Below are 21,418 nucleotides of genomic sequence, written 5' to 3'. Positions count from 1 at the left end.
TGTCTCAAAAAAAAAAAAAGAGACTAAAAATTTTCTTGGCCTCACTCTATAGTATTCATGTGGCGTACGTGCCTTCCATTGAAGAGCTCCAATCTAGAGTGATTTCCGTACTGTAGAATTGTAACCAATTAGTAGGCCATGGGATATTTTTAGTGAACAGAACCAGTATTTTTTTTTAAAGCAATAGAATAGGAAATACAGAACTTCATGTAATAAAGTTATTATCCTGTGGGCTTAGCGCCTGTAGCTCAAGCGGCTAAGGTGCCAGCCACATACACCTGAGCTGGCGAGTTTGAATCCAGCCCGAGCCTGCCAAACAACAATGACAACTACAACCAAAAAGTAACCGGTGTTGTGGTGGGCGCCTGTAGTCCCGGCTTAGGAGGGACTGGGAGGCTGAGGCCAGAGAATCGCTTAAGCCCAAGAGTTGGAGGTTACTGTAAGCTGTGATGCTACGGCACTCTACCCATACCCAGAGCAACAGCTTGAGGCTTTGTCTCAAAAAAAAAAAAAGGATTTTATTTTATGACTGATTTCAATTATGAGTATATGTAGACATCTCTGCATTGGGTTGTAGCATAAAACATAATTTCTTACTATACTTCCCTGTGGCTATTGATCTAACAAGGTTGAAAGCTGCTGAGCTAGAAGATAGTTATCAGCATGGCCCTTGTAGTTCCCCTTATACTCACAACCTTTAAAATCTTCTTCCCGTCCTCTCTAGATCTTCATGAAGCCTTTCTGAAGTATAACTGACATATAAAAAGATGATACAGGCTGGACATGGTAACTCATGCCTGTAATAGCATTTTGGGAGGCTGAGGCGGGAAGATCACTTGAGGCCAAGAGGTCAAGACAAGCCTGAGTTATATATTGAAATGATGTCTGTATAAGACAAAAAACGGAAAAGAAAATTTAGCTGGCGTAGTGGTATACGCCAGCTACTTGGGAGTCTGGGGCAGGACGATGGTCTAGGAATTTCAAGATGCAGTCAGCCCATACACTCTAATTCAGACAACAGAGTGAGATATTTAATGTAAATAGCTCAATGAGTTTGGGGATAAGTATACACCAGTGGAACCATCATCACCATCAAGGCCATAACCATCACCTTACAAAGTTTCCTCCCATTATCTGTATCATTATTATAATGGGGGGGCGCACATGAGAACATTGAGAATCTACCCTCTTAGCAATTTAAACATACAGTTCAGTGTTAGCTATAGGCACTAAATTGTATAGAGCTACAGAACTTGGATGACTGAAACTTGGTACACTTTAACCATTTCCCCTCCTCTCAGCCCCTGAGAACCATCATTCTACTTCCTACTTCTGAGTTTGGCTTTCTAGATTCCACATGTGAGTGAGATTTTCTTTACTGTTAAGGACACTTTAGCTGTGTTATCACACCAGGCTTATCGTGTACTTGTCTTCCCCATGTGGCTGTGTGAGCCCAGGAGAATCCTAGATCCAAAGCCTTAAGTCAGTCTGAGTGTTAGGTGTGTGTCCTTTCCATTAAACCAATGAATTGTTATATCTAACGATGCAGAATCATTTCTTGGTTACATCTATGATGTATACTTTTGAAAAGAACCCTGTACTGGAAATACAGAAATAATCAGTTTGAATTCTAGTTGTCCAACTAATAATGTTACTTGAAGCATATTAGGATGTATTCTCTGGATTCATCTCCTACTTTATTGCCACCACTAGACAAGGTCACTCATCTTTTCCCTATTAGCTCTGTGTCAATGATCAGCATAAAAAAGATGTTTTTTCCCATAGATAATTTTTACTATAATGTGGTAACCAACTGAGCTCCTGTCTCAAGTGGCAGTATCTCCTACTATTCTGGTGATCTTATTCTCAATTCATAAATAGCAGTCAGTCTGTTGTTGCAGTAACCTATATAATGTCATTTAAGAGCCATAGTTTTCCTATAATCTAACACGTGCCATTTTTGTTTTCATTCTGCCTCTGCTATCATTTAGTGTTATGGATGCACTTGCTCTCTAATGAGATTTCTTCTATTCCACTAATAATGAGATCATTTCAACTTCCCAGCAAGTCATGGAATCTAAAAACGAATAGTAACAACATCCTTTTAAAAATTTTCAAGGAACTAACTTTCTTTAATCTTTAATTTCTTCATGTTTCAAAATAATTTTTCCATAGTGAATTCTTGCAGGGGAGTAAAACTGCTTATTCAAAGAGCAGTAAAAGATGTGTTATTTTAAATCTCTGAGAACACTAAACTGTATTCTTAGGGAATTTGGGAATCAGCAGTTCTGCTTTATCTTTTTTCTTGTTCCTACTGGCTTTCTATTTCATTCTGTCTAGAAATAATACTAAATCTGTCACTGATGGTTTCTACTGAAATAATTTATAATCACTGACTAATGTCTTGTGTGCATAATCCGTAGACTGCTCATTGCTCTGAAATATCTAATGTGGAACTTTTGCTGTAATACTATCTTCTTTGGTTAAGATAGTTTAATTTTTGCAGTTGATCATAAGTGCAAAGATTGATACTCTTTCCCCTATAATTTTCCCCCTTTATTTAACAGTTCTAAAAATAGAAAGAAAATGTCTAGAATTCTTCTTTATCCAGTTCGGTAGCCACTAGCCATACGTGACCGTTTTAAATTAATTAAGATTTAGGTACAGTTAAGATTTCTGTTCCATCGTCAGAGTAGCCATGTTAGTGAGTGACCCTGTTAGCACAGAAAAGGAATATTCCCCTTGTCACAGCTGGCTTGACAGCTCTATACTAGATCTTTTCCAAAAGGAAAGATCAAAATTAAGAGTCAAAAGTAAATGTACTTTATTGTACTGTATCAATGATTCCAATGCAAAGATCTCTACCAATAATTTTTTGTAATTTTCCCCCTTGTCCCAGTTTGGAATATATTTAGTTGTGATTTGTCAGTTTCTACGTATGTGGTGATATATTCCGATATAATAGATATGGAAGTTTTTTTCTTCCTAGTTTTTATCTCCACTGTTCATGTTTACAATGAATAGGCACCTTCTGGAGATAGGAAGAGATTATTGAAAGATAATGTGTTTTGAGGTTTTCAAAAGGTTTGTAGTCCATGCTTAATGTCAGTTAAAAGTAGTTTTATTACCTTGTGCTTTTAATTGATTTTAGGAAATATTTTTTTAAATAAATATGATGTAATACATATAATATTGGCATGAGAAGCAAGCTTTTAACAGTGTCTAATTTTTATTTAATCATGCTTAAGATTGAGAAAGTAAATCCTTTATTTTATGCAATTTATAGTCTCTTGCATGAATTGTTGACTTAAGAGCTTTGACAGATGGGACAAAGGAAAAAAGTCAAACTGAGCAATGGGTGCTTTGGGGGGATTAAGGGGATTGGTGGGGGAATAAGAAAATCCTGTGTCCAGGGACTGCAGGGGTGAACCTTAGAGGCTGAAAGTGACTGAGAGGATGGGCATGTCACGGTGTTTCTGGAGGATTTTCTTGGGATTGATGAGAATAATTTAGCGGTGACCCTGCTTTCCTCGCAATCTGCTCAGTTTACGTGTACGTATTGGCAAGCCAGGAGGTTGTTGGCAGCAGGGTTATCACCGAGCTCGACAAGGCAAATGGCAGCAATTCCTTTTGCTCCTTTTGACCTGTTTAGATTTTCTAATCCGGGAGATGAACCCCCGGGGGCATTGAGAATGCTGGAATTTCATCACAGGAGATGTGAAACACTGTGGCAAACAAAAACCATCCCCGGCTAGGTTTGGGAGTGTTTGGGGGGTTTTTTGTTTTGTTTTATTTTGTTTTGCTTTGCTCTTTAAAATCCTGTGAGTTTTAGTATTTGGTAAAGTGATGTTTAGTACTCGAGTTTTAAAAAGTTGGGTTTTGTTTCAAATTTAAGACGAGGACAAGATTGTATGAAATTTTTAATTTTAAAGTAAGAACGGTTGTAGGTCTGCATTATTTTCCACTTTCAGAACTGTATATATCTAGATGACAGAAATTTGAAAATTAATCAGCCAAAATGATATGGTATTAGTTAGTAATATGCTTTAGTTTATATTTAAAATATACCGGGCTGAAAATAAGTGTTCATTTGTGTTGTTGGAAGAATAGTTTTACATTTTATAATTATGGTGAATGTAGAAAAAAGAGGAGAAAGTATCCTGCGCAGGATCCAGCAGAACAATGCAGGGCACGCAGTTATTTTAGTCATCTCGTATGTCAGCATTCAAGAATCCGAACCGATTGTTTAAAAAAAATCTTGTACTTTGTTTCTTTTGTTGCTCATTTCCAACTTTGTCATCTGTCAGAATGCAAAAAAAAATTATCCTTCTATAACCATTGACAGGATAACACAAAAGCTGTCTCCAGGTCGATATTTTGCAGCAATATTTTTAACATACGAACAGTAGTTTTTATAATTTCACCTTGGCGCTCAACCATTTATTATCGTATCAGAAGCATGTCAGTAATTCCTTTCTAAATGTCTGCTTCTTTTAGTGCTGAGACCCACATCAAGGGCTTCACACTGAACGATGCTGCCAACAGCCTCCTCATCATAACGCAAGTTAGGCGGGATTATTTGAAAGGTATGTCACAATGCTTGACCTTTACGTCACATTAATGCCTCTGCAGATTTTTCTTGTAACGCCCTTCGAATACTTGGATAAAGGAGTCCATTTAGCAAATTACCTGCTTATCAAGAGCCTTTTGTGGTAGCTGAGAGACGTAAATTACTGTACATGCATTTATAATACAGCTTGAATATGAATGTACTTGTCATTTGACCACTTAGTCCAGTTTCCATTCCATTTAACACAAGATGGGTTTTCTTAAGATGAATCACAGCTCTTCAGACATGCAAAATTTGTGTTCCAGAACGAGAGAAAGTACAGGCTTTCAAGTGCGTTAAAATTCACAGCACAAGTCATTTTGCTTTGGAAATTAACATACTTTAGAGCATCTGAAACAATTCCCAGCAGTTGTTTCTTGCACATTGTGTTGGTTTTGTGTGAGATAGCAAATGAGTTAAATTGAGTGTTAAATGTGTGGGATTGTGCACCAAATGATTATAATATTGATTTTTAAAACTTAATCTAATACTTTTTTAATAGTTCATAATACCAACAGCAGTAAGATAACAGTGTTTGAAGTTTAGAGTTTCAAAATTAACATTAAGAGGATAACACCAGACAGATGTGGAGATGACTTTGGGGGAGGATTGGGATGAGGGCTGTTGGTTCGTTAGAGGCTGTTATGGGTTGGCAGTGGGGTAGATGTGGATCTGGAGGTCTCATGAATGAGCTCCCAAGAGGGAAAATGATGAATGTCTTAAATTTTGGTAAGTAGTTTTTCATGTTAAGCTTTACATTTGAATTTTACTCAGTAACAGTGCAGTTTTGCCAATATAACAAAACCCACTTCGGAGATCTTTAGGCAGTTGAAGAAGCTCTCTTAACTGTTAAATAATATCTCGTTGCTTCCTCAGTCTGTATTAATGGTGTTTTCCTCATTTGCATGCTTATAAGGTAATTTTACATCCCGAAGAAGAAGCTGCTGTCTAATTGTGCAGCGTTAGTGTTGCCTATAATATCTAAACGCGCTGATCTTTTAGTGGTCCTCCTAATGGTTTGGGGCTGAATATGTAAGTGGTGATTTCTGCCTTTGTAAAGTTTCTACCTTATCATTCCACAGGCAGGGCCAACCCATCTCAACAGTCGTTTTTGATAACCTTCAGTCATAATTGAGTGGTGTAGGGTTTGTTATTAAAACTTTAAAAGGTTTTATTTTATTCCAATGTAAAAGACTTTGTCAAGTTGGTATTTTATATAGTAAAATGATGATCAGTTTCAAAACAACAAAAAAATTAAACTTGCTCCCCACATAGATGATTAAGTTCATTGTCATAAATAGCTTATATTTTCTGTAGACATGGAGATAAAAACAGCACACTTTTTAAATTACAGGTCATCGATTTTTTTAGCTGAATCTGGTTTGACTTTGTTTAACTTTATTGCTACCTTGTACTTGTGTGTTAGGTGCCTGTGCAAACTACAAGAGAGTAAGCGATGTAATTTCTTGTCTGCTCTTCTGAGCCACTCATCCACACTGGAGGTTGTCTGAGAACAGGAGCCACAACTGTTCGCTACTAGGTCCTCCAGCTCCAACCCCACCCCCCGCATCACCGTGAACAGACATCTCCTTAGAGTAAAGTGATCATCAGCAAGGAGGGGGATGTTGGGGAGGTTGTTGGCCCTATTCCCATCTCCTTATTTTTGTTCCGTGGCTGACTAGAGCTCCTAATTTTTAAAATCCCCTTCTTCTGCACTTCTGTCTTTCAGGTTTCTTTTTTATTTGTTTTGTTTTGTTTTTACATCATCTAAAGCAGGAAGAAAAAGCCAATTAAACTTGAAGTAATTTTATAAACTAATACTATCATAGCCTGTTAATAGCTAAGGTATGCTGCACCTGTGCGGAACTCATATTATCCGTACCATCAGTGAGTAATCGAGTGTTAGAATTGGGTGACAGTGGGAAAGGACTTGTGGGGAAGGGTGTGGATAACTAACATTTCTGGTGTCTTTGAAGTCATTACTATACAAAGGCAATCCCTGTGTGAGGATGTGATTTAGGCCACAAGGTCCCACCTGCCTTTGGGTAGACACACAGTGATCTGTTCTCCTCCCTCCTCTACTGTATCGTGTACCCATGGACTAAGCTCTGGGATGATCTCATCTAACAGTGTGACCTTGACCTTGAACCAATAAGCTAATCTCTGCCTGAATGTCTCATCTGTAAAATGGGAACTTACCTCAGAAGAGTAGTTAGAAGTGTAGTTGCTCAGGGCTATGCCTGGTACTGGTATATAGTAAAGGCTTGACAAATGTGGTAGACAGTAAGTATGTGTTCCCATTTCACCATATTTTTTTTTATTATTATTTTGATTCACTGGCTAACATATTCTTGGTTAATAAGAATATTCCAAAGCTAATTATCTGTATATGATTACCAGTTAACAAGATACTGAGCTTATTTTCTGTAAATTAATATTTTTTAAATAGTCTACATTTTTGATTTCCTATATGTGCATGTGCCTTCATAAAATTTTATTGAGTTCGCTTTTTAACACTTTTTCCTCTTCCCCATTTGAGAATTATTGGCCTTAGGTTATTTGTAAATTTGGAGTAATTATAAATTATTTATTCAGTAATGAACACTAAATTCATTACTTCTCTTACTGTACTGTTTTTAGTGGACTGTTTAATTGATACCCTTTCCCCACTCTTCTGCAAAAGATAGGCTATTATTATGTGGAAGGCTGTTTGGAGAGTCTTAGTTTTGTCTGGATTACATTGCTTTGGTTGCTAGAAAGCTATGATGTTTTATTTAGTAATGGTGGTTATTAAATTCTGAATATTAGATCCCCCCCATCTACCACTTTATTTAATATAATGAGTTCACTATAATTCCAGAAATCAGTAAATTGGAAGGATATTCCATAGTTTTTGTACTTATAATTACAATACTTTAAAAACACCAGCAAAACTCCATTGGTTATATAGATGCTTGTCCACTCACAATGGATTGTATCCCAGTAAACTCATTATAAGTTGAAAAGTGTATTTATTGCCCCTTTAAGCCCATTGTAGACTTGAAAAATTGTTAAATTGAGGGCCATCTATGTTATGGGAATTGATGGGCTGTTTTTTGCCTTTAAAAAATGAGTGCTAGAAAATAACTACAAGGTGTCTAATCATATAAAATTAATTTGTTAGGGCAGCGCCTGTGGCCCAGTGAGTAGGGTGCTGGCCCCATATACCGAAGGTGGTGGGTTCGAACCTGGCCCAGGCCAAACTGCAACAAAAAAATAGCCAGGCTTTGTGGCAGGCTCCTGTAGTCCCAGCTACTCAGGAGGCTGAGGCAAGAGAATAGCCTAAGCCCAGGAGTCGGAGGTTGCTGTGAGCTGTGATGTGACGGCACTCTACTGAGGGCGACAAAGTGAGATTCTGTCTCTAAAACAAACAAACAAACAAAAAATAATAATTTGTTAACGTGAAAGTTGAATGTTCCTGTGTGGTTGATCTGTTTGGACTAGAGAGCGAGCTTATGTTCAGCAAAGAATCTCTGATATATTAGAAGTTTTTGATCATCATGTAATCTTTGAGTTAATAAAATCCAGGAAAGTACGAATGTGGGTATCAGCTACATATTTTTTGAAACTCTTTAATTTTTAAAATTCTTCCTTATATGTGTATTTCTCTGAACTTGTCAAGGTTCTTGAAATTAGTCAGTAAATGTGTTCCTGAATGGAGGGCATTTTGTCAGTGGCATTTGTATTTTCTGGGGTGTCTAGTATCTTATAGATAGTGAAATAAATCAATTTTTAAAATTTCTTATCAAGTATTAATATTTTCTATAATCTAGAATTAATTATTCATAGGATTTGTGTATAGCCATTTGGGTGCTCATATTTAAAAGCTGGCTTTTGAAATCCATTAAAGTCAACACAGGTCACATAAGAAAAACTCTGTGTTCTGCTCTTCTATTTTAGAGGCTCTAACAACACTTAAAACAGCCTTGGACCTGAAGCAGATCCCTTCTCGGTTAGCCGTGACCCGCCTTATCCAGGCCTTGGGCTTGAAGGGTGATATAGAAAGCATAGAAGCAATTCAGGTGATGATAAATGGACTTGAAAACACAATTGGACTTTCAGAAATGGTTTTCATCAATAACATAGCTTTGGCACAAATAAAGAAGTAAGTATATTTTTGAGCTTTTCCTCTGCTGGCCACTGGAGTGAGCATTATTTCAAACACACCTATTAAAAACTTACAGGCATTTGGAAAACATTTCATCTACAGAGGAAATTTTGACATTAGTTTGTTGATAATTACTTATTGGAGAAGAATTATACGTTGGAAAATGTGTTTTATCATTAAATAAATCTTGAATAAACAACACTTAATCAAATTTACAAATCTTACTCTGCAGTTGTTAACTTTTCTCATTCCTACATACGCATGCCAGGCCTCTTGTTGTTAGAGCACGTTGTTAGAAAGTGAAAAATCATCTTCTTTGCTTGTCAGCAATTTGAAAATGATATTCCATTAGAATGTTATGAAATAGAGGGCCCTGGAAGCTTGTTAAAAACAGGCATTGAAATTTGCCCTACCCTTCCACCCATCAACACACACACTCACCATGAGAAGAGGCATTTGGAATTGATTTTCTTACCACCATCTTTAGATCCTTGTGAGACTCACCACTGAATAAGTAAATCAGGACTTGGTTTTTACTAACCTCACTAGTAGAGTGCTAGGCTCGAGTTAAAGATTCATGGGGATAGTTATGGAATTCGGCTCTCTTAAGTGTTTATAGTCAATCTTACATACATTTAATTAATGGGACATAATACTAAAATGCAATGTTTTTGCTGGGTTTTTTGTTTGTTCTTCCTATTTCTTTGATCAGAGAAACATTTACATTTGTTTTGCTTTTATCTTTTAAAACAATTTCCCAAATGGGACTTCCCTTTAATTAGAAAATATGATTGTTTAGGTTCCTGGGTTTTAGAGTAGCTACATATTGATACAGCTTTTAAACTGGTTCACAAAGGGCCCCGCCACCCAGGACCCTTTAGTGTTTGTTTGCACAGTTGCAAATTCCTTTTTGTTCTTGCCATAGTCTTGGTAAAAACAAGTTTTAACTAATCCCTTTAAATATGTAGGCTCTAAAACTGTATTTTGTTGATTAATTTTTCTTGTTGTAGAGACTGAAAAATGTTAGGCTTCGGTAACTTGGCATTATTTATAAGAGTATGTGCAAAATTTAAAGCATTTGTATGACTAGAAGTGATCTTTTTTCCCCTTCCACCCCCCCAAAACTACTAAATATTCAAAATGTAAAAAAAAAAAAAAAGAAAGAAAATATGATTGTTTTAAACTAGAAAACTGAAGAAATTATTGAGGTAAGAGCTGCAGGAATTTTAAAATATTAACATATAAACACAGGTTTATATGATGTGGAGAATATATTCACCATGAAATAATTCTTTGAAACCCATGAGAAGAATTTACTATAACAGAGGGTATTCATTTTTAATTAGAGAATTTTTATATTTAATGTAATAATTTCAACATAATATTGATTAATTGGATTTCGAATGCCATATTATAATTCTAAAGTAATCAGTTATAGATTAACCAAAAAGACAGTCATAAAGATCAAAGTTAACATATTAAATAAGGCCATGTGATTGATTTTTTTTTTTTAAATAAAGTCCGAAGATACTTTTTTTGGAGAACTTTAGTATAAAAGGAGTATCTTCCAAGGTATAATACCTGACAAAAAGAAACTGATACGGCTTAAAGACATGCAAATATACCTTTAAAAATCATGAGATACTGTATATTTACTTGATGCAGTAGTGACTAGTGGGTCATAAAGCCAAAATCACAGCATTATTATTTAAACAAGTTTCGTTTTACATCTAAAGAGCTGCAAAACTAAATACAATATTTAAGGTATAGTATCTTTTGTTATTTTCATTATTGTCCTATATGTAGTTGTTTGACCTTGTCTCTAGAGCAATATTTTGAAATAAGCAACTATTTCAACTGCTATGAATTAAACAACCACCGTAGCATGAACCACTTAAGTGATGGCTTTGTTACCTAAATGTGATTGCGTTAAGTTGCGTGTTTTTATCTGGTTCATTGTAAATGTATTTCTTGTTTCTCCCAGAGTATTTGCATGGGTGGTAGATTCTCCTAAGCCCTCATCCTGATACTGCCTATAATAACTAATATAAAAGCAAATAGTTTTCATAACTTATTTTGCATTTTTTTTTACAGCAATAACATAGATGTTGCAATAGAGAACATTGAAAATCTGCTTACTTCAGGGAGTCCACCTGTGGAACCCCAGTACTTTGGCTTGGCATACTTATTCAAAAAAGTGTTAGAAGAGCAGTTGGAAACAGCAGTTGAAAAGAGTAAGTCAGCTTTTTATGCTAAAGGACACAGAAAGCGCATTGTCTCTCTGGTGAGACTGAACTGAATATCTCTGGGGGGTGAGTTATGCTACACATGGTCTTAACGAGAAATTTTTCTTACCTGTCATTTTTCCAGTAAGCATCATGGCAGAGAGACTGGCCAATCAGTTTGCAATTTACAAACCTGTCACTGACCTTTTCCTTCAGCTTGTGGATGCAGGCAAGGTAGACGATGCCAGAGCTCTCCTACAGGTAACAGCCCTCCACTCATGCAGCAGTGGGGCGTGCGGCTTGCGAGAAGTCAATTGAGAAATTACTAGACATAGATGTGGAGTATCGGAAATGAAGTGAGATGCTGCTAACACATTTAAATTCAGTGTGAATCAAGGTTGTATGACAATGACTGGATTACAGATTATAGGTCACTGGTTTTACAGATGACAGATCAGAAGAAAAATGTCCTTTGCATTAGGGTTGAGGGGGCAGTGGGGTTTGCTGAGACAATTTAAAGACAAATGTTTCTTTGCAGATAGGTAACACAAAACAATTCCTTTGATTTCCTACTTTAATTTCTTGAATGCTCTAAATACCATGTATCGCCATGGCAACACAGTTTGCAAACAAAAAGTAGGAAATATTTGCTTTTCAAGTACAGCTTCTCACTTGAATGCTCAAACATTCTTGGTGCCTTATTCAAGGCTTATTAAGAGTTGAATTTGCTTTCTATTCACTTGTGTGTCACAGACACATTAAATGACAAATGCAGGTCTCTGTGGCCCGCACTCTCAGTTAAATTAGCAATCTTCAGGGAAGGAGACAACTGCATTCATGCCATTTTAACAGCACTAAATATAAAGCTACGCCAAGTGCCGACAGAACGGTGGGTGATCGGAGCTGCCACTGGCAATGTACACAAACAGGCACCGCTGGGGAGCCCCATCCCAGCAGGTGGCAGTCAAACAGTCACCATGATCCCGCCAACGGCTGTGTTTGTGTAGACTCCCTGTGTCAAATTGAGGCCTGGGACCAATTTCTGATAGTAAATAGTAGTATATTCAGTTACATTTTTCCCAGCCGTGAAATACCTTAAGTAGAGAGGGAAGGTACAACTGCACCCATTTGCTTGAGCTCTAGTTTTGATCCTGAAAGTTAATCTAATTTGAAGATAAAATCTAAGCCATTTTTAAAAAGGAATTCTTAAAAGTTTTTGTCTGTGTTAATAGTTACATAAAAATTGTCAATTGGCACTGCTTGTATGGTCTTTTACTTTTGTTCCTAGATAGAGAGAATTCCAGTTTATTGGGAATTATCTTTTGGTTTGTTTTTATTTTTTCCTTTTTTTTTTTTTTTTAGAAAAAGGCAATTTATGATAGGAATTTCAAAGTAATTTTATTATTTTGCTGCCTTTAGTGTTCAGAATTCTATATGAAAAAAGGAATATACTCTTATGCTTTATTTTTATGTGTACATATCCAAGTACTTACCAGGGGTATGAGCATATAGGTACCTAATTATTTATGTGACAGGAGTCATCCTGTTGTAACTCATTGTTTTGATAGTTATGTAGAAAGTACTTGGTACTTCATCTGCCAGCTTGTTCTGAGCTATAACCATCAAGGCCCTTCTGAGAGCACACAGTTGACAGGATCCTAGACGGGAGATAGCAGGAATGGCGCCTGCTGCCCAGAGCTGCGTTCACCCACAGTGCCCGCACCAGAGGGCTCCCAGTGGCAGCCGAGTATTGATGCAACAGCAGCAGTCTTTTCATTTACCACCCCTTCAACAGACTGGGGTTTCAGATGATAAACCCTTCACCCATCCTTTACCTGCTTGTCAAACAGTAAAAGATTACTCTCGCTGCAGTGAAGAACACTTTATTCACAGATGTCGAAAGCATCAGTTTATAATGTAAATGTTCTGTGGGTCCCCAAAAGTTCTTTTTATACCATTCGTTTTAGAATTGACAGTGTTTTAAGCTTTCAGAGAACAGTGTGCTCTTAGAAACTTAAGAGAATGACATCTATGATGAGTGTAAACTAAAATATTGTCTTGCCATATTTGATTTTACCATAGCATCTAAGATTGGATAGACACTTGATTTATCTGGTCTGTCATATAAACTTTTTTTTTTTTTAGTTTAACTTTTGTCTCTTTCTCAAGCACTGGCTGTCTGTTGCAATGAAAGCCTTTTATAAAATAGAGAGATTGAAATCAGTCCTTTTGTATGCATAAGTGTAGGTAATTATACTTTAAAGAGAACTTGCTTTGTACATTTTAATTTTTATAAAGAAACGAGCAGTTATCTCCCTGACACCTTATTAAATGTATAATTAACCTTATGATCCCTAGCTCACTTGTGAATGCTTGGCAGTATAATTGGAGAGGAATAGTGTTTCTTTTTTCCCTCTTTCTTTGCAGTCCTAAACCTTATTCTATGGTTGTTGAAGCATTAGTTTGATTTTTCCCTGTTCTTTTTAAACAAACTTTACACTTGCGGTGCCAAGGACAGCATTCCCTGAAGCTTGGCATGGCTTGCGCTTGTTTTCTTTTCTTTTTTTTTTTTCTTGCCTCCAAAAATAATGGTCAACTATTAGGCCTTCCTCTTGGTAATGATACAGTACTGTTTTATTGTGAACTTTCTTAATTGGAAATATTCACCTTGATCTGCTTGTTTATACAAACCTTCACTTACTGAATAATGTTTTAATTTTTAGAGATGTGGTGCCATTGCTGAACAAGTCCCAATTTTCTTGGTGTTTTTTGTTAGGAATTCTGGGACAGAAGGAAAGGTACTGTGTTTTATTTGCGAACAAATCAATGATGCTATAAATGTCTTGCTCAAGAGTATTGAGTTTAACATAAGAGCTTGTTGGTTTAGGACCTTAACTGAAAACGCTGTAGAGATTGAAGATTTTGCTTGTCTGTGCCTGTTGATGGTGCTACAGAGTCAGTTTTGGCTCCTTAGTTGTACTAGAAACAAGTTCGTGCAGTGAATAGGTCCACATTGAGAGTCCCAGGAGAGGGCCTTTAGAAATGGAAGATAAAAACCCCATTGCTCAGGTCCCCTTGGTACGTTTAGTGATGCAGACGCACTGCCCAGGGAGGCCTAGCACTGCACAGTGTCTCCCACTGGCTGCCTAATTTTCACCATTGATTAGCTATAAATTCATAAGGTAGAGGAGCCATTTGGCTTTAAAATTCGTATATTGCCACAAATTAACATAACGTAATAACATATATGACAGTTAATTTATTCATACTATAAAAGGGGTAGGTATTTTTGATGTTTAACAGAAAGAATAAAAGCATATTTCAGACCAGGAGTGGTGGTTCACACCTGTAATCCTAGCACTCTGGGAGGGTAAGACAGGAGGATCCCTAAGGCTCAGGAGTTTGAGACCAGCCTGAGCAAGAGTGAGATCCTGTCTCTAGTAAAAAAAAAAAAAGAAAAAATTAGCTGGGCCTGGTGGTGGGTACCTATAGTGTGCCAGCTGCTCAGGAGACCCAGGCTGACACCGTGGCACTCCAGCTCGGGCGGCACAGTGAGACTCTTATCTAAAAGCAAACAAAAGCAAATTTAATTTTAAAAAGCATATTTCAATAAAATTATTTTAGATCTGATTTTACTTGTTCTATACTAGAAACTGTATTCTTAGTTTTTTGGGAAACTTTACAATGTTTCAAATTAAGTAAGGGTGTTTTATTTGAAACATTTGCTTTCAGTCTAAGAGGTGTAGTTTTCCTGAATTTCCATGTACCTCTCTTACATGTACACACACATTTCATTTTTATTTTTTAAGAGGCCAGTCTAGCTCTGTCACCCAGGCTGGAGCACAGTAGCCTCATAGCAATCCTCCTGCTTCAGCCTTTCCAAGTACTAAGATTATAGGCCTGAGCCTCCACATCTGGCACAGGGACTATTAAAAACTTTATCTCATTGTGCTTTTTATCTCTGACTCATGTATTTATTTACTACAAGCAACGTTTATTTGCCTTTTTTTTCTTTCAATGAGACTTTAAAAAAAGATGATTAAAAGGAATAAGAAATCTAGAAAGCACTTCTCAGTCCAGATATGGAACTGGGCCACGTTCTACCGCCTTGCTCAGGAGATGTGACGGCAAATGTATGATAATAAATCTGCTTAGAACATTCCTTCCAGGAGACTGCAAAGTGCAAAATGTCCTGGAAGAATACAGGTTTAGGCATGGATTGATTGAATAAACTTGTGAAAAAAAGGAGTTGAGATTTTAAAAATGCCAGTTCCAGTGTTTTCTTATTTGACAGCAGAATAGTTAAGCCAGATTGAGGTTTGTTTTTGGTGAATTGGAAAGAAGGCATAAATGTCTATAAAGCCGCCATTGATTGATCCAGCAATTAGAGCGTTCATTAGGGTATGGCAGTTTTTTATTCACCACAGGAAATAAAATCATGGTTGTGCCTACATATCCCTGGAAGCAATCAAGTAAAAATTCTAATGATATCCTAGAAATGTTCTGTTAATATATCAAACAGGAGAAAAGAATGTTTAAATGAACTGTTCAAATTTCATCAACAAATTTTGACACCCAAAGTTACGATTGTTATGTCATCTACCCTTGGGATCGCATAACTTCTTGGAATAGTTAGCGGTTGACAAAAACAAGCAATGTTTATTATGTATTAGAAAAATATTCATAAAAATTAAAGGAATTGCATTAACTTTTAAAAGATGCTGGTTTGTTGTGGCAGTAAATCACTGACTCAGCATCTAATACTAAGATACACAGGAGGGAAAACAGTTCATTAAATTGAACAGGCAATTCTGTTGTAATTATTTTCAAGATTTTTTTCTATAATGTTATGTATCAGTGTTCCACTGTTTTGTATTTTTGGTAATGTTACCTGTATTTTGTTTCCTAGACAGCAACTCTGAGATCTTTGCTAGAATTGATTCCTGAATTGGCTGAAAAGGATATAGTGTATACCTCCCTCATGAAAAGCTATGGTAATAAGTTTAATGTGACTGCATGATTTAAGTGATTTAAATATTTATAGTATAATCAACTAAGTCTTAGTCTGTATCTCAAAGGCAATAATTATAAATATCAGATGATTACTTATGATATAAATAATTTACTTACAGTAGGACTTTCATAGCTGACCACCTCAACTTGACTTAATTTTCATAGACTGGACACATAATGTATCAGTCCAGTAGGCCAAGTTCCTTATGTTGCCCAGTTTGTTACTGTCGCTTGAGCAACTTACAAAGGTTCTACTGTATAAGAAAAATACGGGCCAGGCACAATGGCTTATGCCTGAAATCCCAGCACTTCGGTAGGCCAAGGCAGGAAGATTGCTTGAGGCAAGGAGCTTGAGACCATCCTGAGCAACATAATGAGACCTCATCTCTATAAAAAATAAAAAAGGGGCTGGGCATGGTGGCACATGCCTGTAATCCTAGCTGCTCAAGAGGCTGAGGTGGGAGGATCGCTCAAACCCAGGAGTTGAAGGCTGCAGTGGGCTATGATCATATTAGGACTTCTGCATGCTAGCCTGGGTGACAGAGCTAGACCCTGTCTCTTAAAAAGAATGAAGGAAATATATAAACATATTCATATACTTTTAACGTTCAGAATATGACTGAATGTCTTTATAGCAGTCTAGGTATATTGAGTATGATCTCAGGCTCCTGGGAAGACCTGAAAGTCCTCTTATAGGATTTACTTATTAGAAGCTAATTCAGTCTCCCCAAGGGCCTGCCGCCTGAAATGTGGCATAAAATAGGCATATATTTGAGACTCCCGCTTGACTTGCTTTCTTGTTCCTTCAGTGTTCGGGCTACCTACTCCTTTGAAGTGGTAGACCCTTTAATTAGAAAGTAACCCAGAGTTTTACCTTAAGTCCCAGTTGGAATTCTAGTCTTTTAACCCGATACAAAACAATATGAAAGGAAACCAGACTAAAGTTTTCCTCAGTGATCAAGATAAATGTCAGCATTTCTATCTAGTTCGTGATCTCCTGTCCACCCACCATCTACTGATTGCTAATTGCAGGAACAGGGTAAATAAGGAATTGTGTCATTGATTTTATTTTTGGCAGGACAAAAGACTCAGGAATAGGAGTTAGTAAGTTTTGGTTCTCTATTTTTCCACCCTTATGAGGGAAGCTAGGTGCTATTTCAGAATGGAGTTATACTCACAAAACTTCCCAAAATAACTAAATACAGTAGACCTTGGAGATGGCCGTGTATTTGAAATGATAATGCAGAAAGTGAGTCACGTGAATTTTTGCGTTCCAAGTGTATGTGTAAGTTGTGTTTACACCATGTTGTAGTCTGTTAAGTGCATAATAACATTATGTCTAAAACGTGTGCATACCTTAATTTAAAAATACTTTATTGCTTACAAATGTCAATAATCATCTGAGCCTTCAGCAAGCCATGATCTTTTTGCTGGTGGAGGTTCTTGTCTGGATGTTGATGCTACTAACTGATGAGGGTGCTGGTTGCTACAGGCTCAGGTTACAGCAGCAATTTCTTAAAATAAGACAATACGAAGTTGCTGCATTGATGAACAATTTCTCTGTAGCATGCGGTGCTGTTGGGTAGTATTTTACCCATCTCAGAATTGAGCTCATCTTCTCACATTCTGCCACTGCTTTATCAGCTAAGTTTATGTAACGTTCTGAATCTTTTGTTACCATCTCGATAATGATCACAGCATCTTCACCAGAAGTACATTCTGTCTCAAGAACCACCTTTCTTTGCTCAAGCATAAAAAGCAACTCCTCATCTTTTTTGTCATAAGATCGCAGCAGTTCAGTCACATCTTCAGGCTCCACTTGAAATTCTAGTCCTGCTGTTTCCACCATTTCACTTCCTCCACTGAAGTCTCACTCCTTAAAGACATAATAAGGGTTGGAATCAACTTCTTCTGAACTCTATTAGTGTTGACATTCTGACCTCCTCCCACGAATCACACATGTTCTTAATGGAATCTAGAATGGTGAATCCTTTCTAGCAAGTTCTCAATTCACTGTGCCCAGAACCATCAGAAAAATCACTAGGTGTGGCATCTGTAGCCTTACAAAATCTATTTCTTCAGTAGTATGATTGAAAATTATACCTTCATCCATGGGCTGTAGAATACATATATGTTAGTAGGCATTAAACCACATTAACCTCCTTGTGCATCTCCGTCAGAGTTCTTGGGCAACGAGGTGCATTGTCAGTGAGCAGTAATATTTTGAAAGGAGTCCTTCCTTCTGAACAGTAAGAGCCTTTATTGAATTAGTCACTAAGCGCCTCACATCTATCCTGGAGGATCCTTGTGCTACTGCCGAAGTTGGGATTGGTTAACCAGTGTCATTATACGGTAGGGGTTTATTTCGTGCTTAGATGTTAACAGTCTAATGCAAAATTAAAGAGCTGAATTACCCACAATAATTGTTAGCACAGCCTTTATAATCACAGTAAACTTAAAACAAAAATTTCTGTAAATCAGCCGCAAGTGGACAGCCAGCTATACTTAGCTCTTGGGCTACTCCTGGGCGGTTTCATTATTCATTTGAGTGAAATAGTGGTGTAGCTTGTCAGTGTCCAACATATATGTACTTTTTTTTTTTTTTTGAGACAGGATCTCTGTCTCTCAGGACGGAGTGCAGAGGCATGATTATAGCTCACTGTAACCTTGATTAAGCGATCCTCCCACTTCAGCCTCCTGAGTAGTTTGGACTTTAGGCGTGTGCCATCACATGAAGCTAATTATTTTTTTGCAGCAATCAGGTCTCACTGCGTTTCCCAGGCTGGGCCTCATGGGATTCTCCAGCCTCAGCCTCCTTGCCGATGGGATTTTTGGTCATCTGGCTAACTATATTCTCCATATTTGCTTACTTTACACTAAGAAAACACAATGATAGTGTGTTGTTTAGCTGCTGATACTGATGTTGGTGTGGATTTCCACGTAATTTCCATGCCCTTACACAGTAGTCCCTGAATATTAGCTTGATTTCAGAGTGTGGTTTTAAGCAGAAGAAAATTGAATGTTGTGTATTACTTCATGCTTAAGGGTTTCAGTTTATGGTTACTTTATGACAAGTCTTCAAAATAGCTTAAATACATGATACCATTAATATTATCTTGGAGGCCTTTAAATATAGCCACATATGTCATTTTCCTTCTCCTGCAAAATGACTGAGGCTGAATGAGGGGTGTGGAACGGGAGCAAGGGAGTTGGGAGATGCCGAGAGTAGCTTCTCACCGAAGGTGGGTACGTATTTGTTTGCCGTGGGATAAAGGGATCCAGGATCCCTGAGTGGCTAAGTGTTGGGATGAGCAGAAAAAGATAGGTTGTTGTCTGTGATTAATATCTTTTTTCCTCTTTAACTTTGTCAGTCGTGAATAAAGATGTCACATCTGCTAAAGCGCTGTATGAACATTTGACTGCAAAGAATATGAAATTGAATGATCTGTTTCTAAAGCGTTACGCAGTGTTGCTGAAGGATGCTGGAGAGCCTCTCCCTTTCACTGAGCCCCCTGTGAGTATTTCTTAATTAAGGGGGAAAATGCCTCTACAGATTTATGTATGCTTCATAACAATGTTGAAAAAAATAAGTTGGAGACTTAATTACATGAGGATTAGATCTCTGTGAAGAATCCCCCAGGGAGGGCTGCAGGGACTGAGCAGCCTCGGCTGTGGCTATGGGAGAACATCGCTCTCCGGGGCTGAGGTTTAAATAAAACACAAGGTCTATCTCAGGCCTTCAGCTATAGGTATGAATTTATCAAATGTCCTTAGGACATTTCAACTTGAAACAGGATTTAATGGCCTGTATTGCAGTAGCCACACTTATGATGTCACTGTTAATTACTTGTTCATTTTAAATAGTTTTTTATTTCTTTGTGTAGGAAATTTTGTTTTCTTTAATACAAGAAGTCACATATGCAAAGTTCCTTTTTATTGTGTCATTGAACTGAAAGTCACTGCACCATGTTTGAAACGCTGCACCCTTCCACAGGTGTTAAATACCTGCATACACACATGTATACACGCACCCAGCAGATTCTTGCTGCTCGCTTTAACCCTGAACTTGGAGCCATTAACTTGTAATTTCATGAAACAAGAAAGTTTGAGGGGCGGCGTCTATAATGGGTCCAGCGGTGGTAGCTACCATCTTGTAGTCCTTTACGATTTTTAAGTTTTGTACCATCACCTCCTACTGGCAACTTTAGCTGTAACTTCCCCTCCTCTTTCTCCTTAACAGGAAAGCTTTGCATATTATGCAGAACAGCTAAAAGGATCGAAGGAAATCTCTTCATGAAATATGCAGGCACCTTTTTGTTTTCTGTGTATTGGGATTGTCTACCTGTTATTTTTAAATGTATTTGAGAGAGAAAAAATAAATAATAAAGAACTTTGTTTATATACTTTTGTCACCTGTGTTGAACATCTTATTGACAATATTTGTGTATACTTGGTCATTGGACTTTTTTGTTTCTTTCTATGACATAAATGTATAGCATTTTCTTTCTTTCTTTGTGGAGACGGGGGTCTCACTTGCTACCCAGGCTGATTTCAAACTTTTGACCTAAAGTGCTGGGATTACAGATGCGAGCCACTGTGCCCAGCCTGTACCATTTTCTTTAATGCTTGTGTTATATGAAACTATTTTTTCAGGGTTCTCCCCCCAATTGACTCTTTAGTTTCTCTGCTCTATTTTGTTTATTATTTTCATTAAAATGTTATTCCTTTATTTAAGACTTGCTTGTTAGTGCTGATCGTAAAAATTTTGGAGCTAGATAAATAAATGATGCTCACTGAGCTTTCTAATCCCTCATGTTCGGTGATGTAACAGTCTCTTAGGTGTGTGAACTCCTGCGTACTTTTCAAATTTTGTAAAACATGGGCACTAAGAGTGATCCAATCTAGTCATCATCGTTTTTCAGTAAGAAGCAGAGACCCAAAGAGACTGCGGTTCACCCTTGGTCAGGGCAGTGTTGGCGATGTCCACCGGCTCTGCGGCGTGCTTGCCCTTCCCTCACTTTGGCCTTGCTGGCTTCTGTGCGTCTGCTCGTGGGAATCTCTGCAGTTGAGTCTTGATTGTGACCTAGAAAGTAGGTCATTTTCTACTGTGCATTTCCTCTTTTTGGTTTCAGGGCTTTGTCAGCCCGAGGTCTATCCTCCTCGAGGCTTGTTACTCATGTCCTGGTAATATGTGATTTCATATATGAAGGGTCGAATTTTTGAAAACTAAAAGTTATCCCCATATTAGCCGTTGTACCTGTTAATATCTACATTGTAAGTGGTTACTTAAAGAAACGATTTAACATAGTTAAGGCAGTTTACCATTATTAAGATATCTTAGTATGGAATATTGACCTATTTGAGGATGCGGTAATTGATTACCAAAAATGTTGAAAATGTTTTGCAAGTTACCCCCATTTGGGA

At 37.3% G+C, this 21,418-nt stretch overlaps 1 protein-coding gene across 1 annotated transcript in view; it reads left to right on the top strand.

The window, feature by feature from the left end:
- LRPPRC (leucine rich pentatricopeptide repeat containing) overlaps positions 1-20,451 on the top strand; it is a 119,410-nt gene extending 98,959 nt beyond the window's left edge. Inside the window, exons 31-38 of the mRNA XM_012804047.2 lie at positions 4,498-4,586; positions 8,549-8,753; positions 10,851-10,990; positions 11,127-11,242; positions 13,705-13,779; positions 15,891-15,975; positions 19,366-19,508; positions 20,235-20,451. Of these exons, the coding sequence (XP_012659501.2) occupies positions 4,498-4,586; positions 8,549-8,753; positions 10,851-10,990; positions 11,127-11,242; positions 13,705-13,779; positions 15,891-15,975; positions 19,366-19,508; positions 20,235-20,291 (910 nt within the window). The 3' untranslated portion in view covers positions 20,292-20,451. The remainder of the gene's footprint in view (positions 1-4,497; positions 4,587-8,548; positions 8,754-10,850; positions 10,991-11,126; positions 11,243-13,704; positions 13,780-15,890; positions 15,976-19,365; positions 19,509-20,234) is intronic.
- The last annotated feature ends 967 nt before the right edge of the window (positions 20,452-21,418 follow it).

Source organism: Otolemur garnettii, unplaced genomic scaffold, assembly GCF_000181295.1.
Source record: "Otolemur garnettii isolate 467f Iridium unplaced genomic scaffold, OtoGar3 scaffold00024, whole genome shotgun sequence".
NCBI classification, from domain to species: Eukaryota; Metazoa; Chordata; class Mammalia; order Primates; family Galagidae; genus Otolemur; species Otolemur garnettii.
Note: the sequence above shows the minus strand (reverse complement) of the source record. Positions and strands in the feature narration are given on the sequence as shown.